The 15690-nt window shown below is 44.9% G+C and overlaps 1 protein-coding gene across 5 annotated transcripts in view; it reads left to right on the top strand.

Moving 5' to 3' along the window:
* The window catches only part of slc25a42 (solute carrier family 25 member 42), a 91020-nt gene that overhangs the window by 54218 nt on the left and 21112 nt on the right, over positions 1–15690 (top strand). For 4 of the 5 annotated variants that reach the window (XM_072244465.1, XM_072244466.1, XM_072244464.1 and 1 more), the window contains exons 3-4: positions 10029–10140; positions 13384–13409. The exons of the other annotated variant lie outside the window; for it this stretch is intronic. In XM_072244465.1, coding sequence (XP_072100566.1) covers positions 10029–10140; positions 13384–13409 — 138 coding nt within the window. The remainder of the gene's footprint in view (positions 1–10028; positions 10141–13383; positions 13410–15690) is intronic. 5 annotated transcript variants of the gene reach the window in all.

Raw genomic sequence — 15690 nt, 5'->3', positions numbered from 1 at the left:
TGTGCATGGGTGGGGTTGATGTCTTTCAATAACACCCATGGTTGTTCTGTATTTCATGGCTATCTGGAAAGAAAAGAGATACCAGAGTTGTACATACGTACTTTGATAAAATGAACCGTTGAACTTCTGTGCTGTGAATCGTGGCCCTCACCCTTGCACTGAACTGATTCCTCAACCTGTGAACTCACTTTCAAGCACTTACAACTTATGTTCTTGATGTTATGTATTCGTATAATTATTATTCTTTTTTGTATTTGCCATACCAGACCGTGATATAACCAGGTAGCTTTCAATGTTCCAAGCAGAGTGATTGCACAAATATCCATTGGGCCAGACACAATTTTGCTACTACCATTGTGTAGGAAGTACAAGGGCCTTGGATCCTACAAACATCGGGTTCCTGAACTGCTGTGGATAACTTCATGCACCTCAGCTCTGAACTGATTCTACAGACTCACTTTGCCAGACTTGTGTTCTCAGTATTATTTTTTTGCACGATTTGTCACCACCTCCACATTGGTTGTTTGTCAGTCTCTGCATGTAGTTTTTCATTGATTCTATTGTGCTCACAGGAAAATGAATCTATTTGTGAACCCTTTGCAATTACCTGGTTTTTTGCATGGATTACTCATAAAATGTGGCCTGATCTTCATCTAAGTCACAACAATAGACTAACATAATGAGCCTAAACTAATAACACACAAGCAATTGTACTACTACTTGTCCATACTGAGTACACCACTTAAACAATCACAGTCTATGAACCTCTGGGTTAATGTTTTCTACAAAAGCTATTTGGAGTCTGGTATTCCAATAGTGACCCTCTCACCGTGGCTCACAACAAACTTAGCTAACTCTGCCAGCAGTCACGTGACTGGGCAGTGAGAAAGCCACCTTCAATATGCAACATATGTCTAGGTTTGGTATGATTCGAGTTTAACCAAACGAACACTGGATTGTCTGAGAGTGGAAATTGTGGTGAACATTGTGTAAATACATGCAAAATTATTGTTCACCAGAAAATGACAGATTGTATACCAGCATACAATTACGGTGAAAGTATATTTACCAATATTTTGACTTTAACAAACAGTTAATAGAAAAATAAAAACAAAAGGGGCCATTGCAGTTAAAGCAGTCTAAATGTGTATATGAATGTTGGAGCTCGTTACTGTAGTAGTTGGGTGTATCACTTTACTCATGGCGCCAAATTCCCTCAAAGAACATCACGAACGAGCTGCAACACACATCAAAGTTGCTGGTGAACGCAGCAGGCCAAGCAGCATCTGTAGAAAGAGGTGCAGTCGACGTTTCAGACCGAGACCCTTCGTCAGGACTAACTGAAGGAAGAGTGAGTAAGGGATTGGAAAGTTGGAGGGGGAGGGGAGATCCAAAATGATAGGAGAAGACAGGAGGGGGAGGGATAGAGCCAAGAGCTGGTCAGGTGATAGGCAAAAGGGGATACGAGAGGTCCGGGAAGAAAGACGGGGGGGGTGGGGGGGGAACCCAGAGGATGGGCAAGAGGTATATTCAGAGGGAGAAAATGGAGAGTGAGAGAAAGAATGTGTGCATAAAAATAAGTTACAGATGGGGTATGAGGGGGAGGTGGGGCCTTAGCGGAAGTTAGAGAAGTCGATGTTCATGCCATCAGGTTGGAGGCTACCCAGACGGAATATAAGGTGTTGTTCCTCCAACCTGAGTGTGGCTTCATCTTTACAGTAGAGGAGGCCGTGGATAGACATGTCAGAATGGGAATGGGATGTGGAATTAAAATGTGTGGCCACTGGGAGATCCTGCTTTCTTTGGCGGACGGAGCGTAGATGTTCAGCAAAGCTGTCTCCCAGTCTGCGTCAGGTCTCGCCAATATATAAAAGGCCACATTGGGAGCACCAACCTTATAGTTCCCACACCCTACACTTCCCGTTTCTACCTCCTACCTACCCAAGATCCACAAACCTGTCTGTCCTGGCCGACCTATTGTCTCAGCTTGCTCCTGCCCCACCGAACTCATTTCTGCATACCTCGACACTGTTTTATCACCCCTTGTTCAATCCCTTCTCACGCTCTTAAACTTTTTGATGAGTTTAAGTTCCCTGGCCCCCACCACTTTATTTTCACCATGGATGTCCAGTCCCTATATGCTTCCATCCCCCATCAGGAAGGTCTCAAAGCTCTCCGCTTCTTTTTGGATTCCAGACCTAATCAGTTCCCCTCTACCACCACTCTGCTCCGTCTAGCGGAATTAGTCCTTACTCTTAATAATTTCTCCTTTGGCTCCTCCCACTTCCTCCAAACTAAAGGTGTAGCTATGGGCACCCGTATGGGTCCTAGCTATGCCTGCCTTTTTGTTGGGTTTGTGGAACAATCTATGTTCCGTGCCTATTCTGGTATCTGTCCCCCACTTTTCCTTCGCTACATCGACGACTGCATTGGCGCTGCTTCCTGCACGCATGCAGAACTCGTTGACTTTATTAACTTTGCCTCCAACTTTCACCCTGCCCTCAAGTTTACCTGGTCCATTTCCGACACCTCCCTCCCCTTTCTAGATCTTTCTGTCTCTGTCTCTGGAGACAGCTTATCCACTGATGTCTACTATAAGCCTACTGACTCTCACAGCTATCTGGACTATTCCTCTTCTCACCCTGTCTCTTGCAAAAACGCCATCCCCTTCTCGCAATTCCTCCGTCTCCGCCGCATCTGCTCTCAGGATGAGGCTTTTCATTCCAGGACGAGGGAGATGTCTTCCTTTTTTAAAGAAAGGGGCTTCCCTTCCTCTACTATCAACTCTGCTCTTAAACGCATCTGCCTCATTTCATGTACATCTGCTCTCACTCCATCCTCCCGCCACCCCACTAGGAATAGGGTTCCCCTGGTCCTCACCTACCACCCCACCAGCCTCCGGGTCCAACATATTATTCTCCGTAACTTCCGCCACCTCCAACGGGATCCCACCACTAAGCACATCTTTCCCTCCCCCCCCCCCCCCCTGCATTCCGCAGGGATCGCTCCCTACACAACTCCCTTGTCCATTCGTTCCCCCTCCCCCATTCCTCCCCACTGATCTCCCTCCTGGCACTTATCCGTGTAAGCGGAGCAAGTGCTACACATGCCCTTACACTTCCTCCCTTACTGCCATTCGGGGCCCCAAACAGTCCTTCCAGGTGAGGCAACACTTCACCTGTGAGTTGACTGGGGTGATATACTGCGTCCGGTGCTCCCGATGTGGCCTTTTATATATTGGCAAGACCCGACGCAGACTGGGAGACTGCTTTGCTGAACATCTATGCTCTGTCCGCCAGAGAAAGCAGGATCTCCCAGTGGCCACACATTTTAATTCCACATCCCATTCCCATTCTGACATGTCTATCCACGGCCTCCTCTACTGTAAAGATGAAGCCACACTCAGGTTGGAGGAACAACACCTTATATTCCGTCTGGGTAGCCTCCAACCTGATGGCATGAACATCGACTTCTCTAACTTCCGCTAGGCCCCACCTCCCCCTCGTACCCCATCTGTTACTTATTTTTATGTACACATTCTTTCTCTCACTCTCTTTTTTCTCCCTCTGTCCCTCTGAATATACCTCTTGCCCATCCTCTGGGTCCCCCCCCCTTGTCTTTTTTCCCGGACCTCCTGTCCCATGATCCTCTCGTATTCCCTTTTGCCTATCACCTGTCCAGCTCTTGGCTCTATCCCTCCCCTTCCTGTCTTCTCCTATCATTTTGGATCTCCCCCTCCCCCTCCAACTTTCAAATCCCTTACTCACTCTTCCTTCAGTTAGTCCTGATGAAGGGTCTCGACCTGAAACGTCGACTGCACCTCTTCCTACAGACCAGCAACTTTGATGTGTGTTGCTTGAATTTCCAGCATCTGCAGAATTCCTGTTGTTCACGAACGAACTGGCTAACTCGGAAGCATTGGCACATCCTCCTTGAAACCATTCGGGTGCATAAAGTACTCCTTGCAAATGGGTCTCCCCTGCTGGTGGGATGCTCCATCATCTTTCCTTGTGCTCTTCTCTGCACCTACTCGCAAAAGACCCCACACCAAACTACTGTCCTTTAAAAATCTGACACAGCCCAGCTCTATTGAATTTTCCATTGCATCCTGCTGGACAGAATGAAACAACACATTACCAAAACAAACCTGACTGGCTGACCAACATTCTTAAGTTGGGCAAATGGCTCCTTATCTTTGGCGGAAGTCAAAACGCTATTCTGTGGTTTAACTAAGGACTGCATTTAACTGTATTTGCAGAAAAACTGCTAAGATAAAGATACCACAGCATAGCAGTAGAAAACAGTAAAACATGTTCTTAACCAAGGCATTACACATCAATGAGATGAGATTGGAGGTGCCCTGCCCTTTTTTTTTTTTTAAGACTGTCAGGTTACTGACAGAGCCTGCTCTTCCAAAGAAAGATCTGTTTAAGTGCATCTTGCTTCAATCAAAACAACTTTCATAGGACCTTAGAAAAAGAATTGTAGAGATGCATGAAGCTGGAAAAGGCTACAAAAGTATTTCTAAAGACTTGAGTGTTCATCAGTCCACAGTAAGAGAAATTGTCTACAAACGAAGGAAATTCAATACTGCTGCTCTGCTCCTTACCAAGAGCACAAAATACATTGCTGAAGGAGGTGAAAAAGAACCCACAGTAAAAGACCTGCAGAAATCTCTAGAACTTGCTAAAGTCTCTGTTCATGTGTCTAATATAAGAAAAGCACTGAACAAGAATGGTCTTCATGGAAGGGCACCACGGAGGAAACAACTGCTCTCCAAAAAAAAACATTGCTGCTCATCTGAAGTTTGCAAAAGACCACCTGGATCTTCCACAATGCTTCTGGGGCAATGTTCTGTGGAAAAATGAGACAAAAGTTGAACTTTTTGGCAGAAATGCACACTGCTATGTTTGGAGAAGAAAATGCACAGCACACTTAAGACCAAAACCTCATCCCAACTGTGAAGCATGGTGGAAGGAGCATCATGGTTTGGGGCTGCTTTGTTGCCTCAGGGCCTGCAGAGCTTACAATCGTTGAGGGAACAATAACCATATAACAATTACAGCACGGAAACGGGTCATCTCGGCCCTTCTAGTTCGTGGCGAACTCTTACTCTCACCTAGTCCCACCGACCTGCACTCAGCCCATAACACTCCATTCCTTTCCTGTCCATATATCTATCCAATTTAACTTTAAATGACAACGTTGAACCTGCCTCAGCCACTTCTGCTGGAAGCTCGTTCCACATAGCTACCACTCTGAATAAAGAAGTTCCCCCTCATGTTACCCCTAAACTTTTGCCCTTTAACTTTCAACTCATGTCCTCTTGCTTGAATCTCCCCCACTCAATGGAAAAAGCCTATCCACGTCAACTCTATCTATCCCCCTCATAATTTTAAATACCTCTATCAAGTCCCCCCTCAACCTTCTACGCTCCAAAGAATAAAGACCCAACTTGTTCAACCTTTCTCTGTAACTTAGGTGATGAAACCCAGGTAACATTCTAGTAAATCTTCTCTGTACTCTTATTTTGTTGACATCTTTCCTATAACTCGGTGACCAAAACTGTACACAATACTCTGAATTTGGCCTCACCAATGACTCAAAATTGTATCAAGACATTTTACAGGGGAATGTCAGGGTAGCAATCTGTTACCTGAAGCTTAATAGAAGTTGGATAATGCAACAAGGCAATGGTCTGAAAGATTAGGGTTAGTGAACAACAGAATGGTTTAAAAAGAAGAAAGTTTGTTCTTTGGAATGGCCAAGACCAGAGTCCAGATCTTAATCCAATTGAGATGCTGTGATATGACCTGAAGATGGCTGTTCATGCAAGGTGTCTCCGAGATATTGATGAACTGAAACAATTTTATATAGAGGAATGGTCTGAAATTCCTCCTTGCATTGTGCAAATCTGATTAGTGGCTACAGGAAACATTTGGTGGTGGGTTATTGCTGCTAAAGGAGGTTCTACCAGTTATTAAATACAAGGGATAACATACTTTTTCCAGCCTAGACTGTGGATCATGAAACAATGTGTTTTTTAAAGACATGAAAAGTACAAATTATTTGTGTTATTGGTTTAGGCACATTGTGTTCGTCTATTATTGTGACTTAGATGAAGGTCAGACCATATTTTATGAGTAATTAATGCAGAAAGTCAGGTAATTGCAAAAGGTTCACAAACTTCTTGCAACTGTATATGCATTTTGATAAATTTATTTTGGACTCTGGTTGCTCTTGCACTTGCTGTCTAATAGTCTTCAATCCTGTGTTTTGATGTTTGCGCAGAGTGCATAAGTTATTATTTGCTCCTTATCTATGGCATTTTCCCTCTTGTTGACTGGGCACCACAAAATCCTTTGATATCTGGCCCATAGAATTGCACACATAGAATAACCAAGCAACCAGTCTATTTGTCCTTTTTCTGCTCTTGTTAGCTGGTTGTAATCTTACACTTCTGATATATTCCTATATGCTTTTATCCTTTTTTCTATAAGCCCCTGTTGTCATTGAAAATGTGATTTCTGCCTCGATTCCTAACTGGCAGTACATTTGTCCCTCAGTTCTGGTAAATGGTAGTGCCATCTATTCTATATGACCTTATCACAGTTTTCTCTCATTACTCATCTTTTAACCTCAGAGTTCTTTTTGTAAGGTTTTGCTGAGTGTTAACTCTGCTTCAGAGGGCTGCAAGCTCCCACATGTGAGAATGTAACTACAAAGTTTATGGTGCAAGTTCAAAGTAAATGTATTATCAAAGTACATATTTGTCATTTTCTTGTGGGCATTCATAAACACAATAGAATCAGTGAAAACTGCATGCAACAGGACAGACAAACAACCAGTGTGCAAATACAAAGAGGAGAAAAAGCAATCAATATTAAGACATGAGATGAAGAATCCTTAAAAGTTTGAGTCCATAGGTTGTGGGCACGTGAAGTTATTCCCTCTGGTTCAAAAGCCTGATAGTTGAGTGGTAAAGCCTGTTCCTGAAACAGGTGTGTAGGTCTTGGGGCTCCAGTACATCCTACCAGCAAGAAGAAATCATGGCCTGGATGATGGGGTCCTTGGTGATGGTGGCTGCTTTCTTGTGACAGTGTTTCATATAGACAAGTGCCCACTGGGAGATCCTGCTTTCTCTGGTAGATGTTCAGCGAAACTGTCTCCCAGTCTGCGTCAGGTCTCACCAATATATAGAAGGCCACATCGGGAGCACCGGACGCAGTATATCACACCAGCCGACTCACAGGTGAAGTGTCGCCTCACCTGGAAGGACTGTCTGGGGCCCTGAATGGTAGTGAGGGAGGAAGTGTACGGGCATATGTAGCACTTGTTCCGCTTACAAGGATAAGTGCCGGGAGGGAGATTGGTGGGAAGGACGAATGGACAAGGGAGTCACGTAGGGAGCGATCCCTGCGGAAAGCAGAGGGGGGGGGGGGAGGGAAAGATGTGCTTGGTGGCGGGATCCCGTTGGAGATGGCGGAAGTTACGGAGAATAATCTGTTGGACCCGGAGGCTGGTGGGGTGGTAGGTGACTCGCCAATATATAGAAGGCCGCACCGGGAGCACCAGACGCAGTAAATCACCCCAGCTGACTCAGGTGAAATGTCACCTCACCTGGAAGGACTGTCTGGGGCCCTGAATGGTGGTGAGGGAGGAAGTGTACGGGCATGTGTAGCACTTGCCCTTACACTTCCATATTGCTGCCATTTGTGAAAAGCTGTGGATGAACCAGGAAGTATGCCATCTGCTGATGGCTAGATCTGTGGCATTCAAGTCTGGCGACCCAGACCTGTAACAGAAAACCAGGTATGATTTGTGGAGGGCTATTTCAAGGGCGAGGAGACAATTTTGAACGAGCTTGGAGGCAACATTGGATGCACAGCAACTCTGGCAGGGTCAGCAAGACACTGCTTCCGACAAAGCGAAACCCAATAGCATGAATGGCAGCGATACTTCACTACCAGATGAACTCAACGCCTTCTACGCACGCTTTGAAAGGGTGAACACAACTACAGCTGTGAAGATCCCTGCTGCACCTGATGACCCTGTGATTTCCATCTCAGAGGTAGGTGCTAGCCTGTCTTTAAAGAGAGTGAACCCTCGCAAGGCGGAAGGTCCCAATGGAATATCCGGAAAGACTCTGAAAACTTGTGCCACCCAACTAGCGGGAGTACTCAAGGACGTTTTCAACCTCTCACTGCTAAAGGTGGAAGTTCCCACTTGCTTCAAAAAGGCAACAATTATACCAGTGCCTAAGAAGAATAATGTGGGCTGCCTTAATGACTATCACCCGGTAGCACTCACATCAACAGTGATGAAATGCTTTGAGAGGTTGGTCATGACTAGACTGAACTCCTGCCTCAGCAAGGACCTGGACCCATTGCAATTTGCCTATTGCCACAATAGGTCAACGACAGACGCAATCTCAATGGCTCTCTACACGTCTTTAGACCACGTGGACAACACAAACCCCTACGTCAGGATGCCTTTCATCGACTGTAGCTGAGCATTTAATACCATCATTCCCATAATCCTGATTAAGAAGTTGCAGAACCTGGGCATCTGTAGTTCCGTCTGCAGTTGGATCCTCGGCTTCCAAACTGGAAGACCACAATTTGTGCGGATTGGTGATAATATATCCTCCTGCTGACGATCGACACTGGTGCACCTCAGGGGTGTGTGTTTAGCCCACTGCTCTACTCTCTCTATACACATGACCATGTGGCTAGGCATAGCTCAAATACCATCTGTAAATTTGCTGACAGTACAACCATTGTTGTTAGAATCTCAGGTGGTGACGACAGGGCGTACAGGAGTGAGATATGCCAACTAGTGGAGTGGTGCCGCAGCAACAACCTGGCACTCAACGTCAGTAAGATGAAAGGGCTGATTGTGGACTTCAGGAAGAGTAAGACAAAGGAACACATACCAATCTTCACAGAAGGATCAGAAGTGGAGAGAGTGAGCAGTTTCAAGTTCCTGGGTGTCAAGATCTCTGAGGATCTGACCTGGTCCTGACATATTGATGTAGTTATAAAGAGGGCAAGACAGCGGCTATACTTTATAAGGAGTTTGAAGAGATTTGGCATGTCAACAAATACACTCAAAAACTTCTATAGTTGTACCATGGAGAGCATTCTGACAGGCTGCATCACTGTCTGGTATGGGGGGGGGGGGGGTGGCTACTGCACAGGACTGAAAGAAACTGCAAAGGTTGTAAATCTAGTCAGCTCCATCTTGGGCACTAGCCTACAAAGTACCCAGGACGTCTTTAGGGAGCGGTGTCTCAGAAAGGCAGCGTCCATTATTAAGGACCTCCAGCACCCAGGGCATGCCCTTTTCTCACTGTTACCATCAGGTAGGAGATACAGAAGCCTGAAGGCACACACTCAGCGATTCAGGAACAGCTTCTTCCCCTTTGCCATCCGATTCCTAAATGGACATTGAACCCTTGGACACTACCTCACTACTTTAATATACAGTATTTGTTTTTTGCATGGTTTTATCTATTCAATATACAAATACTGTAATTGATTTACTTATTTTTTAAATTATTTTTTTCTCTTATTTATTGTATTGAGCTGCTAAGTTAACAAATGTCAGGTCGCATGCCGGTGATAATTCTGATTCTGTTGTTTTACAGCAGCAGTTCTTTAGAATTGTTGTAGTCATCGTCATCATCATCATGTGCTGTGTTGTATGACGTAGGCGATCATGGTCTTATGCTCATGATTATTCTTGGCAAATTTTTCTTCAGAAATGGTAGCCATTTCCATCTTCTGCAGTGTTATTACAAGAATATTGAAGTGCCTTTGTGCAATACACAAAATGCTTGAGGAACTCAGTAGGTCAGGCAGCATCTATGGAATACCTCTGATAAAGGGTCTCTGCCTGGAATATTGTTGTTCACACTCTTCCATAGATGCTGCCTGACCTGCTGAGTTCCTCCAGCATTTTGTGTGTTGCTCAAAATATGCAGCGTCCATTGGGCTTCTGAGGTGTTTTTCTGTTCACTGTATCAGGAAGTGAGAGGAAAGCACGAGATTATCAATTCTCTCGTCTCTGGGGCGATTGCTGGGGCTGTGGCAAAGACAACAGTGGCACCGCTGGACAGAACTAAAATCATATTTCAAGGTAAGGGCTCATGCTACAGCAGAAATGATAACACACTCGGGATCTTCTCCACGTGGGAGTGCTGCACGGCAGACCCTGCTGATGCTCTCATTGACACGTAGTAGTTTAGAGTTTATCCGAAATGCATGTTTTTTTTTAATTTAGAGTATGGTGATTAGGCCTCCTGGCTCAGTGAGTGCAATTACACTTTTGTGACCGATTCATGTATCTTAGAAATGTGGGAGGGAACCAATGTGAGAATGTACAAATTCCTTACAGACAGTGGCAGAAACGAAGCTGGGCTGCTATACTACTACGATGTCAATGTCACCCACGAATCCGGGCCCTGTCATGGTGTTACACTGTGACTGTGTCACCCATGAACCCGGGTCTTGTCATGGTGTTTGACTGTGACACCCACGAACCCGGGCCCTGTCATGGTGTTGCACTGTGACTGTCACCCATGAACCCGGGTCTTGTCATGGTGTTTGACTGTGACACCCACGAACCCGGGCCCTGTCATGGTGTTGCACTGTGACTGTCACCCATGAACCCAGGCCCTGTCATGGTGTTACACTATGACTGTGTCATCCACGAACCCGGGCCCTGTCATGGTGTTGCACTGTGACTGTCACCCATGAACCCAGGCCCTGTCATGGTGTTACACTATGACTGTGTCATCCACGAACCCGGGCCCTGTCATGATGTTACACTGTGACTGTGTCACCCACGAACCCGGGCCCTGTCATGGTGTTACACTGTGACTGTCATCCACGAACCCGGGCCCTGTCATGGTGTTACACTGTGACTGTGTCACCCACGAACCCGGGCCCTGTCATGGTGTTACACTGTGACTGTCACCCACGAACCAGGGCCCTGTCATGGTGTTACACTGTGACTGTGTCACCCACGAACCCGGGCCCTGTCATGGTGTTACACTGTGACTGTGTCACCCACGAACCCGGGCCCTGTCATGGTGTTACACTGTGACTGTGTCACCCACGAACCCGGGCCCTGTCATGGTGTTACACTGTGACTGTGTCACCCACGAACCTGGGTCTTGTCATGGTGTTACACTGTGACTGTGTCACCCACGAACCTGGGCCCTGTCATGGTGTTACACTGTGACTGTGTCACCCACGGACCCGGGACCTGTCATGGTGTTACACTGTGACTGTCATCCATGAACCCGGGCCCTGTCATGGTGTTACACTGTGACTGTGTCACCCACGAACCTGGGCCCTGTCATGATGTTACACTGTGACTGTGTCACCCACGAACCTGGGCCCTGTCATGGTGTTACACTGTGACTGTCAGCCACGAACCCGGGCCCTGTCATGGTGTTACACTGTGACTGTCAGCCACGAACCCGGGCCCTGTCATGGTGTTACACTGTGACTGTGACCCACGAATCTGGGTCTTGTCATGATGCTACACTGTCACCCACGAACCCGGGCCCTGTCATGGTGTTACACTGTCACCCACAAACCCGGGCCCTGTCATGGCATTGCACTGCATGTTTTTACATGATATTACATGTATTTGTTGGAAAAATTGTCAACTTTTGCTTTCAGTAACATTGTGACCCCCTTGTACACCAATAATTTCAACCAAACATTTCTGTTAACTGTTGATTAGTCCTGCATGTCGGTTTGGAGGAACTTTAGGCCATTCCTCCTCACAAAACTGCTTTAGCTCTGCGAGATTGGTGTGCTTCCTTGCACGAACTGCTTGCTTCAGGTTCTTCCACAACATTTCTATAGGATTAAGGTCAGGACCTTGACTCAGCCATCCCAAAACACAATTTTTCTTCTGGTAAAGCCATTCTGTTGTTGATTTACTCTTGTCGTTCAGATCATTGTCTTGTTGCATTATCTAAATTATGTTAGGCTCCAGGTGACAGACTGGTACCCTGACATTCTTCTGTAAAATGTCTTGTTGCAATTTTGGATTCATTGTTCCCTGATTGCAAGTTGTCCAGGCCCTGAGGCAGCAAAGCAGCCCCAAACCATGATGCTCCTTCCACCAGGTTCACAGTTGAGATGAGGTTTTGGGGTTGGTGTGCGGTGCCCTTTTTCCTCCAAATATAGGATGGTGCATTTACAACTTTTGTCTTGTCTGTCCACAGAACATTGTCCCAGAAGCATTGTGGAACAGGTGGTCTTTTGCAAACTTGAGGTGTGCAGCAATGTGCGTTCTTGTTGTTTTTCTGGAGAACAGTGGTTTTCTCTGTGGTGTCCTTCCATGAACAACATTCTTGTTCAGTGTTTTTCTTACTGGGGACACAGAGACTTTAGCAAGCTCTAGAGATTTCTGGAGGTCATTTGCTGTTACCCTTGGTTTCTTTTTCACCTCTTTCAGCATTGTACGTTGTGCTCTTGGTGTGATCTTTACAGGATGCCCACTCCTAGGGAGAGTAGCAACAGTGCTGAGTTTCCTCTGTTTGTAGACAACAGAAGAACACTCTGGTGAACACTCGGATCTTTAGAACTGATTTTGTAGCCTTTTCCAGCTTGGGGCATCTCTACAATTCTTATAATGTCTTCTGAAAATTGCCTTGATCAAGGCATGGTGCATGTAAACAGATCTTTCTTGAGAAGAGCAGGCTCTGTCAGTAACCTGACTTTGTGTCTTTTTTATATGGCAAGGGCACCTCTGCAAACCACACCTCCAGTCTCATCTCATTGATCGGAACACCTGACTCCAAATTGCTTTTGTAGAAGTCATTCCCCCAGAGGGTCACATACTTTTTTTGCAACAAATACATGTAATATTAGGTCATTTTTCTCAATAAATAAATAAATGAGCAAGTTAAATGTTTCATTTATTTAATTGGGTTCTCTTTATCTAGTTTTAGGACTTGCGTGAAGATCTGATCACATTGTATGTCATTTACGCAAAAATAGAGAAAGTTCTATAGGGTTTACGAACTTTATAGCACCATTATCTTGAAATTTGTTATTTTGTGGCAACAGTACAGTGCAATACATAAAAAAAATTGCTGTAAGTCACAATAAGAGTGTGCAAAAGAGGTAGTGTTCATGAACTAATCAGAAATTTGGCAGACATGAAACTGTTTTGTGTCTTACTGATAACTGTTGTGAGAAATTGACACTATTCACACTGATCAATATAATGAAGTCCCATTTTCCACTCAGTCCAAAGTGAATGGAATATTTGTTCATACTGTCTGAGCCAGGTTTATTAGCTCAGACTGTGTGTGTCTCATTATAGTTTTATCATGTCTGTCTTTTCTGTTCACAGTATCTTCAAGCAAGTTCTCAGCTAAGGTGAGAAGGTCATCTTTTCCCTGTCTCCCTGTTCCTATATCAGTCCCGTGATCTGCAAGGTGTCTCACTTTAGACATGAGACAGCTGATTGTTTCGTTTCTGTTGACCGCTAAATTCACTGTTGATTTTATCCATGAGCAGCTATCCTCCACTTGACACTTATGGTCTAACTTGCTGATGTATATTTAAGGCAGAGGTTGACTGTTTGTGCCGCTCTGCCCAACAAACCACCTGTTTAACCCTAGCCTAATCACAGGACAATTTACAATGACAAATTAACCTACTAATCAGTACATCTTTGGACTGTTGGAGGAAACCAGAGCACCTGGAGGAAATGCACGTGGTCACGAGAAGAACATACAGACTCCTTACATATGACGTTGGAATTGAACTCCAAACTCTGAGACCCCGAACTGTAATAGTGTCAGCTAACCACAACGCTACCGTGACTCACTGTTATTGGCAGAAAATGAGGTGGTCAGGAATGTCATTGGAGAGTAAATAGTTATGTTGTGTAAGGCATGATTTAGAAAGCTGATGGAAGCAAATTCAATGTAACTTTTAGCAACAAATTCTTTAAATATTGAGGAAAAAGTACAGGGAAGGAGTGATAACAGCCTCTGTGTTTGTAAATAACTTTAACCAGGAAAAAAAAGTCCACATCAGTCAGTTTAGAGTCAACTAAAACCTTCAGCACATTAGCTTTAGGAGTGACTTAAATGAAGAGTGGGGGTGGAGTCCCATTGTTTCATGCCTGGATAATTATATTGGTAAATTCAAACATGGAACAGTACAAAGCTGTACCAACCTATGTAAACTTCCTCCATAATCAATCTAATGCTTTCCTCTTAAACAGCCCATAACCTTACATTTTTCTTTCATCCACCTTGCCCTTGCCCATCTCAGTCTGTTAATGTCCTTAATGTTTCTGTCTCTGCTATCATTAAGTGTGAGGTACTAGCAGTTAGACCATTCAGCCCATCGAGTCTGCTCCACCATTTTATCACCACCTCTGGCAGTGTGTTCCATGTACCCACCAGTCTATGTTTTAAAAAGAAACTTTCCACCACCCACGTTAAACAGATGATCTCTGGTGTTGGCCATTGCCACCCTGTGAACAATGTAGAGCAGCAAGATGCTGTTTTCACCCCATTCATACTCATTATTTCAGAAGGCATGACTGATGGTGGAATCAGAGAGCTTGGGGGAACTTGAGTTTTGGAGGAATACAGATACTGTGGAATTAGTTGGGAAAGGATTTATCACATGGTTGACACAAAGATCATGTGCTATAATAGAGTGAGCACCTTCAAGTTCCTTGGTGTCAAGATCTCTGAGGATCTAACCTGGTCCCAACATATTGGTGTAGTCATTTATGAAAAAAAAAGGCAAGACAGCGGCTATACTCTATTAGGAGTTTGAAGAGATTTGGCATGTCATCAAGTACTCTCAAAAACTTCTATAAGTGTAGCATGGAGAGCATTCTGACGGGCTGCATCACTGTCTGGTATGGAGGAGCTACTGCACAGGACCAAAAGAAGCTGCAGAAGGTTATAAATCTAGTCAGCTCCATCTTGGGTACTAGACTACAAAGTACCCAGGACATCTTCAGGGACCAGTGTCTCAGAAAGGCAGCATCCATTATTAAGGACGTCCAGCACCCAGGGCATGCCCTTTTCTCACTGTTTACCATCAGCTAGGAGATACAGAAGCCTGAAGGCGCACACTCAGCGATGCAGGAACAGCTTCTTCCCCTCTGCCATCTGATTCCTAAATGGGCATTGAAGCTTTGGACACTACCTCACTTTTTAAAATTATACAGTATTTCTGTTTTTGCTTATTTTTAAAAAATCTATTCAATAAGTGTAATTGACTTGTTTATTATGTTTTTTATTATTTTTGGTTTGTCTCTCTGCTAGATTATGTATTGCATTGAACTGCTGCTGCTAAGTTAACAAATTTCATGTCACGTGCCAGTGATTCTGATTCTGTTTTATGTACATCACAACATGCAGTGAAATGTGTTAACAACCAATACAACCTAAAGACGTCCTGAGGGCAGCCCGTAAGTGTCGCCACACATTTCAGCACCAATGTAGCATGTCCAAAGTGTCCAGAACAACACAAACAACAGTAACAGAGCAATACAGGCTCCTTTCCCTCCCCACCCCTCATACATGAAACCCCGCTGGTTTCCTTGGCTGTGTAAGTTTAGGGAAGACACGTTCTGGTCTCATCAAACCTTGCAATTCGGGTGGCTGTCCCACCGCAGACCGCAGTT

This window comes from Mobula birostris, chromosome 26 (genome assembly GCF_030028105.1).
Source record: "Mobula birostris isolate sMobBir1 chromosome 26, sMobBir1.hap1, whole genome shotgun sequence".
NCBI lineage: Eukaryota > Metazoa > Chordata > Chondrichthyes > Myliobatiformes > Myliobatidae > Mobula > Mobula birostris.
This window is presented reverse-complemented; position numbering and strand designations above follow the sequence as displayed.